The sequence below is a fragment of the Hoplias malabaricus genome, chromosome 10 (assembly GCF_029633855.1).
Source record: "Hoplias malabaricus isolate fHopMal1 chromosome 10, fHopMal1.hap1, whole genome shotgun sequence".
In the NCBI taxonomy this organism is placed as follows: domain Eukaryota; kingdom Metazoa; phylum Chordata; class Actinopteri; order Characiformes; family Erythrinidae; genus Hoplias; species Hoplias malabaricus.
The window spans coordinates 14,621,041-14,630,559 of record NC_089809.1 but is presented as its reverse complement, the minus strand read 5'-3'; the positions used below and the strand labels follow the sequence as shown (position 1 = coordinate 14,630,559).

At 40.6% G+C, this 9,519-nt stretch overlaps 1 protein-coding gene across 1 annotated transcript; it reads right to left on the bottom strand.

Annotated features, from left to right (window-relative positions):
• Nucleotides 1-3,174: 3,174 nt before the first annotated feature.
• On the bottom strand, nt 3,175-7,636 carry zic1 (zic family member 1 (odd-paired homolog, Drosophila)). The gene is made up of 3 exons (XM_066682976.1): nt 6,065-7,636; nt 5,042-5,205; nt 3,175-4,409 (listed from the first exon to the last, which is right to left on the bottom strand). The coding sequence occupies exons 1-3, from the start codon at nt 7,026-7,028 to the stop codon at nt 4,209-4,211; spliced, it is 1,329 nt and encodes a 442-aa protein (XP_066539073.1). The 5' UTR covers nt 7,029-7,636; the 3' UTR covers nt 3,175-4,208.
• Between the last annotated feature and the right edge of the window lie 1,883 nt (nt 7,637-9,519).

Here is a 9,519-nt window from a genome sequence, read left to right as displayed (position 1 = left end):
TGATTTCATAAATGACATAACTGACAGGTACACAGAACATACTTTAATTTCTCCACATACTTGTGCCCAATTTTCTGAACTTATCATATTGGAAAAACACAAATAGTATGGAATGTATCATACTTTTGCATAGGTTTAGGCTTTTGCACAATTTTGCACAAATCCTAAAATTCCTGTACAATATAAAGTAACTATTTATATACATTATTTACTATTAGAATAGTATTTTACATTAATATTTTGCAATTATATTACATTTAAATCAAAGTACGTGTCGGGAGTGACTTCTATCAGAGACTGGGACGAAGTTCACCCTAGCAAAACTGACCCAGCTTCTCTCCTTTAGCTGGAGCTCCACCCCCAACAACTTACTGATTCATTTATATGTACACCATCTGAGATACATTTAACTCTTTATGTTTACTATTTCACTTTTCTCCGCAAGCATTTACACATTATCTTATACATCACAATTTCATTTGGCTAATATGTGTGTTAATGTTGTGAAATTTGACACTCTTATTTTTCTCATTATAGTTCCTGTTCAGTTTGCAGGGAATTCTGATACAGTTCCATTTTATAGAAACTTGCGAGGTGTTATAAATAGATGTGGAATGCCCGAAATGACAGTTAAAGGCTGTAGTTAAAAAGTGTTGATGTATATGTTCAGTAATATAATGCAAAATTATATAAATTGTATAGAGTGCGGGTGTACACTCACGTATACACACTGTAGCCACTGAGTAAAAACACAAACGTCATACCCATTCTCTGAGATGTTGTTGCCGGAAGGCATAGTACTGGGCTGGATAGTTCTAGGAATTACTATATAGTGTTACAAATTAGCACTAAGCAGGTTAATATATAATCTGGTGACTAAACTGTGAAAACAGATTTTATGTTGAAGTCTGGTAAAATTTGCCCAGCGGCTTTAACAGCAGGGTTTAATTGTTATCAGTGTTAGAGTGGTCTGTTTACCCACGTAAAAACAACCCAAACGTGCCTTTCCCTCTGTCTTTTCTTTATTTGCAATTCGCTCACATACACTTTGCCCAGACCACATGTTCAATTCTGAAGTCTTCATTCTTTTTCTGTCTGAAATAATACAGCCATTAACAAGGGATACGTAAACCTGAATTGTGGAATCCATAAAGTTTCAATTTCAAGATATTAATGTAGTACAATGATTGCGAAATAATGGAGCACAGTCTTGTCCTTGAATAAAACCGTTTGATTAACTTTTTCAAGAAAACCATTACCGCGTGCCTTAATAATTATTTTCTAATAATGAGATATAAACGAAAACTACAAGTACATAGAGACTTTTACAAAGATTGTATTTTTTAATAAATAAGCCAAAAATGCAAATGTATAAATATAAACGGGGATGTGTGAATGATGTCCATTCTCTAGCTCAGTTTAAACTGGCCAAATGCTCCTCAGTAATGAGTGACGAATAAATATAAAGGGAAACATAACAATTTCTGTTACTTTCATCATAGAACTCAGAAGCGAAGACGTAACCAGTCGCTCCTCGTGAAAATGAGAATAAACAGATACACAGATCAATATATAACAGTTTCTATTGCTACTCTAACGGTGCATGAATGAAAATGTAGCAGAACCTTAGAATAGATAGAGTGTTAAATAGAGTCGAACAATTCATTTTATTACCATCACTCACATCACTCTCAGCAGCTAATAACCCGTGAAGTAGAGAATGAATGCGTCTCGAAAAATCACCTCAGACACAACGCACCCCGACCGTATTGGTTATTAGTGTTTGATGTGCCGATGTGTTTGTGTTTTGAATTGTATTTCTCTCTCCTATCTTTTATGAAGTCAATGTCTTTTTTGGCCACACGATTCTTTCCGCTCACACGCAAGCGCACCGTAGCAGTGACGGGCACGCGCTCCTGTATACCCCCAGGGAGTCAATGTAAACACTGTAGGCTATTGCCCGCTACTTAACGTCAGGCCTAGGATCTCAGTGTTGCAGAATTACCGATGGCATTTCATTTGCTGGTTTGGCGCAAAACAAGACGCAAATGTCTCTAAAATGAACAGAAACAAACACGATTTAATATATCTTGCTGCGATGTTTTCATTAGTTCCAGCGTGGCCTCGGGAAATAGCCTCGGGTCTCCAGCCATCTCTCAGCCATACACCGAAGAGGAAAAGTTCACCGTGTTGTGATTTGCTTCACGAAATTCAACGGTGCACGTTTTTATTTAAAAGCGTCACGATTATTGTCATTGGCGATTTTACGTAAAGCCCAAAGTTTTTATATTTTGCTGTCTATTATGAATAGTCACGGGTTCCAACCGTTGCTCGTTTTCATGAATCCACCCCACCAAACACACACACGTACTCACACACACTCACTCCTCCTCCTCCTCCTCCTCCTACTACTACTACAAAAATAAAAAATAAAAAATCCCCAAAAAATCGGCTCGGTGTTGTAGCGTGAGTCATGATGTCTGATGTGAACTCTACCTAATGGGGCGCTCAGTCGCGCTGTAGTCAGGAACAAAGCCCAATACTGTCTCTACATTTCAGCCTGAAGACCCCCAGACCACCCCACCCCCAACTCTTACAAACTGCTGGATCGAGGATAATTAGGCGCCACAATTAAGTAACATCAACAGTTTAGAGAGCGGGGGCACGTTGGTAAATAAATCCGTCAGCTTCAACCTTCCACCAGGGATCTGTCTCTACTGGGCTTGAGCTGGTTTCAGGAAAACGCAATTACTCTCTTGCGAGAAAATTAATGCGTTGGTCTTAGTGCATTAAGCGACGAGATCTAAGAAGAGGTCGACGTGCCCTGATGTAATTACGCAAAGAGTATATCGACCCAGTGCTCTGAATGACTGAACTGTGTGAATGACTCCAATTCGACTTTACAAGTCAACGGTTAAATTAGCGAGAAGCATGAAAACTCAAAGAAGGCTATACGTTTCATGAAATGTCTTTTGAGTTACAGAGAGAGACTGTGTGTGTGTGATAGAGAGAGAGAGAGAGAGAGAGAGAGAGAGAGAAATGAGAAATAGAAATAACCATATTCTTCCAGGTGGTAAATCTAAATATTTTCCCTGTCTAGTCAGACTCTCGAGAAACAAAATCGTGAAGGCATTGTGTTTTTGTTTTCGTTTAATTCTTTAATATTGTACGAAATGTAACCAAACATTATTTGGAAAACTAAATTTTACATAACCCTATCAACGCATTTCTCCATAAATACCGATTAAGCCTAGCTCTAAAATTAGTTAACCGGTTCTATACATGCGGATAAATATGGAAAACTGAGCTATGTACAAAGTAATACTTTTCTTGTGACTGGCATTGCAATAGACATATTTTATATTTTATCACTTACATAAACAAGATTGACACGGAGTTTCAGGCTTCCACTACACAATTTATCGACATTGACATTAAATAACAACAATAGTGCTACTCAGACTGGACTCTAGACGAAATGTTGCACTGGATACAAAAGCACATTAATACTAATAATAATCGGTTAGGTAAACGTGTAGACGTATAATACTGAGTAAATTCACATTTGGTACACACATTCTTTGCAGTCAAGACTAATCATCGCAATATCTGTAAAGCCATATTCATTTTTCCATATATCTAGGGACCACATTGTTTTGTTTTCTCACAAAAAAAAATCCCTTAAAATTGTATTATGACTATTTACAAAATAAAATATTACATTTGAAACTAGGTAATCTTTATATACAAAAAAGAAACAGGCTTTGACCTGTTGGTGGCATGCAGCTGCTCTCTCCTGTGTGCTTTCTCTCTCTCTTTCTCTTTCTCGAAAAAGGGAGGGATTTCGAAGTAAAAAATACATGTAACCAAAATTACAGTAAAAAATAAAATAAAAAGAAATAAAAATATATGTATAGCGAGAGAATGTATTTTAAGGTGGTTGTCGGCAAAGGTCAGTGAAATTCTGCTGTACAGTCATTTACCCAAACCAGGGAGCTTCTTCTTCTTCTTCTTCTTCTTAATCTCTCTCTCTCTCTCTCTCTCTCTCTCTCTCTCTCTCTCTCTCTCTCTCTCTTGCTTTCTCTCTCTCTTGCTCTCCTTTATATATATCCTTGCCCCGGCTTTTTTCAGTCTTTGATAATTCAAGCAGTTCTGAGTTCTGCAGTTTTGTTTTTCCATTTATGTTTTCCATGTCGTTTTGAGAATATTTACACGTACCATTCGTTAAAATTTGACGACAGGGTGCTGTGAGCGGTGGTGTGGTGCACAGTGGACGAGGCTGGGGGGGATATGGAACTGCTGCTCTGGTTCTCTGTGGAGGGTGACACGATGGTGGGGGGCGTGGATGACTCGTAACCCGAGCTAGCTGCTGGGGAAGGCTGGGAGCCCTGCGACGAAGATTCGTGCACCTACAAAACAAACAGCAAATTCAGGGAGTCAGACGTCGAACTGCAGACATGAGACAAACACGACCCGTTTGTATATGATTTTGTCTAAAAAACAAACAAACAAACAAACAAACAAACACACAAAAAACCTACGGTCATACAATTGCAAACACAAACATATAGCTTTAAAATGCCTTTGACATGTCTTGTTTTATTTTCCTCTGACTTCAATCATCCAATCAGCAACAGCTTCTAAATGTATCATGGTAAATTCCAAACGAAAAATATACATATATATATTTTGCAAACACAAACATATAGCTTTAAAATGCCTTTGACATGTCTTGTTTTATTTTCCTCTGACTTCAATCATCCAATCAGCAACAGCTTCTAAATGTATCATGGTAAATTCCAAACGAAAAATATACATATATATATTTTAATTTAAAACAATAACCCAAATCTAGAATAAAAGGAAAACATTGCTTATACATTAAACATCAACAAAACCTGCTGGCAAAACTTGACTCGATGATTGAAATTATTTTTTTCTGAGAGCAAACAAATGACACCTAGTTCGAACTGAAGAAATAAAATAATGGAAAAATAAAATGAATACCATAGATTTAGTTGTTGTAGTTGATGATTCCTACCTTCATATGTTTCCGGAGAGAGCTGGGGTGTGTGTAGGATTTGTCGCACATTTTGCACAAGTAGGGTTTGTCCGAGGTGTGCACGTGCATGTGTTTCTTGCGGTCGCTGCTGTTTGCGAACCTCCGGTCGCAGCCGTCAAACTCGCATTTAAATGGTTTTTCACCTTTAGCACAAAGCGTAATAAAACACAAACAAATGTCAGAGGGCACGGGGCAGATAGTCTAAAAGCTATTGTTCTGACAACAAGCACAAAAACCTAAGTAGATTAAAATAACATTGCTCAAAATTTTGTGTGATAACCAATAACAAAATAGCACAACAACTGAATGCTATTCCGTTTATATAGGTTTATATTTGTATACATACATCGGTTGAAAGTGAATGCAGCAGGTCAAATCAACTTACTGTCGTTCAATGACTGGTATTTGGTAAGAAATGTATTGATGTAACTGAATGTACTTGCCAGTTAAAATCTCAGGCTGGTCAATTTCAAAGCAAAATGTAATTCGTTCATTTGCAGGGTATTTTTTTTTATAGTTAAGCTTAGAATTAAACTAAAATCGCAGCATAATAAATTGTATAAATTGATGACGAGCAAAATCATTAAAACTATTATATTTATGCTTAATTTCTAATGTATCGAGTATTTATAACATTCTCGAAAAAATGCTCGAATATTATCGAATTTTTGTTATTATTGACAGGGTGCTCCATGTCTGAAATAACACTGGTAATTGCAAAATAAATTATTCTAAATTGCTGCAGTTTTATTATACTATTTTACTGATTTTATTTTGATAAGAATTAATTGCACATAATGTGTTTAATCAATAGACATGTAAATAGAAAAATGTAAAACAACACGCGTGTGGTGTATTTCTCTCACTGCAAAAAATAAAAGTGATTTGCACTTAATGTTTTTACTGTAATATTTTTACAGTCTTGTTGGTATTACTATGTAATTTCAGCCTTCTGTCGTTCCACACTAAACACATTACTAAATAGATATTTAAAAAACTTACCTGTGTGTGTTCTCTTGTGAATTTTCAGGTTCTCCGAGCGGGCGAACACTTTGCCACATCCAGGGAACGGGCATGGGAATGGTTTCTCGCCCGTGTGTACACGGATGTGGTTGACCAGTTTGTATTTTGCCTTGAAGGGCTTGCCTTCCCGTGAGCACTCCTCCCAGAAGCAGACGTGATTACTCTGCTCGGGTCCGCCGACATGTTCCACGGTAAGGTGCGTGACGAGCTCGTGCATAGTACTGAATGTTTTGTTACACGCTTTCTTGGGGCTGCTGAGTTGCTCTGGCTCGACCCACTTGCAGATCAGCTCCTGTTTGATAGGCTGTCGCATGTAGCGGAAGAAGGCGCCAGCGCTGTGGTGCGCGGCCGCGGCCACGTTCACGGCGCCGTAGCCGTGGAGAGACGCAGGTGCGTAGTGCTCGGGCCTCGGGCTCGCGGCCACGTGGCCGTATTGTTCAGCGGCTGTGCGCCCATAGACGTCACCTGAAAAGCCCAGGCGCATTTGTCCGTTGACCACGTTGGGTGTTGCTTGTTCATGGAGACCCGGGAAAAGAAGGTGATCCGAGGACGCGTGTGGCGCCGCAAAGCTGCCCGCGAAGAGGCCGTGTTGCGCACTCGCCGCTTCGCCGAAGCCGCGGTTGCGAAACAAAAAGTCCCGCGTGGAGTTGAAGGTGGAGTAGGAGCCCACGTGGCCCGCGTGGTGGTGGGGATGGTGGTGCGAATGATGCGGGTGGCTCAGGGCTGCGTAGCCGGGCGCCTGGGAGGAGAACGCAGCTGCTTGGCTCGAGCCGAGGTCGTGCGAACTTGCGTTCAGCTTGAAGGCGCCCATACCGTCAGCGAACGGGTTGATCCCCAGAGCTGCCACGTCTCGCTCCGTCACTTCGCCCGGGGAGTGGTGCCTCGAGGAGCCGAACGTAGTCACTCCGATGGCCGGGTACTGCGCTCCGGCGTCCAGCAGCATCTTCCAGCGCTCGCACACGCACGCACAAAGAGGCTGTCTCTGAATTTAAAGCGTGTTTTTCGGATTTAAAGTGGGCTAACCAGAGGAGAGACAAAAAAGTAATAATTAAAGATCACGCACATTAAAAATATCCACTTTCTCTGGCCACAGGGCTCGATTTTAATCGGGATTAAGCGAGCTATGCACAAGGGGGGAAAACAAGAAATCATATACGCACACTTCCTTCGCGCTGTTTGTCTCGATATTAGAACGCGTTTTTACTCGAGCTTACAGCTTTCTCCAAATACACAATAAAATGTAAAAAACGAAACTAAAACAACACGCGCACGCAATACTCGCTTCAAAACGAGACTGTCTCAGTCTGAGACTGAATTTAACGTGAAAGCAAACAATAAAATGAAAATCGAGGGATGACGCCGCTTATTTTACTGTTTACTTTCGTTGTTGTTGTTTATGTTGTTTTGTCTCTCTTTGCCTCTCAGCACGGAGGAATCCCTCCTAAAAACCGAGGCGTCCAATGCGCGGCGCAAACCATGTGCGGCTTTCTTCCTCGACTTCTGCTGCTGAGTATTTCTTTTTTTTGCGGGTGCGTCTTTCCCGCGGCGCAACTTTTCACCTCCTCAGTCAGGCGGTGAGCTCCAGACTGATAGTCGCAATCATTCCTGCAGATAAATGAATTGAAAAGACAACACAAGTCCGACCCCTGATGAATGTGGGGGGGGGGGGGGGGGGGGACTGGATGAGGAATGAGGAAGGGGGAGGGAGGCACGTGACCCAGTGCCCGTACAACCATTGGAGAGGATGAGCGCCCCACAAGACACCGACCCGAAACATACACCCACCCTCCACTACCGCTCACTTACCGGATAACTGCGCGATTGGTTCGTGCGCATCATCAATCAACACTCGTCAGGTTGCATGACTGCGTTTTTCTGGATGAAATTCGCAGAATAAAAAAAGCACGTGCAGTTAAATGTATACATCAAGACTCTCGGTGGTTCTTGGTGTTGTATCCCATGCACTGGCTCTCCATGCGGGGTTTCTCCAAGACAAACAAGCGCCTGCTTTTAGTAAACAATTTCGGCATTTGGTGTACAGGGTTTTAACCAGATACACCTCAGAAATGATGTTCAGATAAACAGTAAATTGGTGGAGATTTGGTGTGTGTAAACATTTGACCGTGAACTTACAGTGTGTAGCCCATTTACCACATTCCTCAGCAAATATCCTCCGAAAACCCGATCACACATTCTATCATATGGATAACAGTAAATTAGAGTTAGAATTATTGAGTGGAATTTTTTTAGTCCTGAATATAATGACTTGGTGAAAAATGGACATGATTCAATTCTCGTGCGCACACACACCAGAAAATATTTTGTACTGCGTGGGGAAAACCCAAGCCAAACCACAAATTCATAGAGTTAGGAATTTCAAATGCTTGTTTGTTACCCACAAAGCAGTGAGTTTTAAGATGGGTTTTGGGTTAGGTGCAGTGCGTCAAGGCCTGCGCGCGCTTTATTTGCAGTGTGTAAGAGTTCAGAAACGTATTATAAATTCACAAGTGAATTATCTCACTTATGATGTTAGTTTGGACGGCAAATTACAAAATTAGTTACGTAGGCACATGGATTAGCGTTATATATTATTTTAGTTGGCATTTTCATGGTCTCAGTTCCATTTAAAGTAATGATTCTTTGTCTAATATTTACATTTATATTAATGGCATGGCATTTAGCAGACGTTCTTATCCAGAACGACTTACAAAAAGTGCTCACAACTAGAAAGATGTTTACCAACATAAGTTTTCAAACTTGTATATACCGCAGCTATAAGGTCGTTGTGATTTTATCATTTATGAGTTTCTTTAAGTAAGCGCGAGGCCTTTATGCATCATTGTTTCGTGCTCTGAAATTTGTGGGTTGTCGGAGTTATCAAGTGGGATTTGCGGCGCTCTGCAGGAAACTCGTGCGGTTGGAGTTCAAAGCCTTGCGAGCCATCAGAATAAAATCCGGACTGCAGCCATCTGGTCCATCCACTTTTCCAACCAACTCATTCCAGAGTGAGAGTGAGAGAGAGAGAGAGAGAGAGAGAGAGAGAGAGAGAGAGAGAGAGAGAGAGAGAGAGAGAGAGGAAATAACGTGCGACTTTTATCGTCAACATTTTTGTTTTGAAGGAATTTGAATTACTGAAAGAAAGGTAGAGGATGGCAACAGGTGGAACACGGTAAGACAAAGCAAAGGCTGTAGTTGTTGGCAACGTCGTCAGTCTCGGCAATAAACTGACACTTAAGGGAAGGGAATTGTAGATTTAAACCCAATTCTTGAGTGCCTGGGCCCTGCATTTTAGGATTGTACATGCGTAAGTGGCACATATAAAATTTATTGAGACTGATCTCTCGTGGCTCTGTTTAATAATTTTGTTAATATGTATCTATGATTATATTAGACAGCTTTTTAAAACATCTTTACTTAAGGTGTTCTGTTAGGGA

What these genes read in the sequence shown, in the direction of transcription:
- zic1 (XM_066682976.1), bottom strand. Translation starts at nt 7,028, where the DNA reads ATGCTGCTGGACGCCGGAGCGCAGTACCCGGCCATCGGAGTGACTACG. An exon ending in TCACAAGAGAACACACACAG is followed by an intron (nt 5,206 to 6,064) that starts GTAAGTTTTTTA and finishes TTTGTGCTAAAG; the next exon opens with GTGAAAAACCATTTAAATGC. An exon ending in CTCTCCGGAAACATATGAAG is followed by an intron (nt 4,410 to 5,041) that starts GTAGGAATCATC and finishes TTTGTTTTGTAG; the next exon opens with GTGCACGAATCTTCGTCGCA.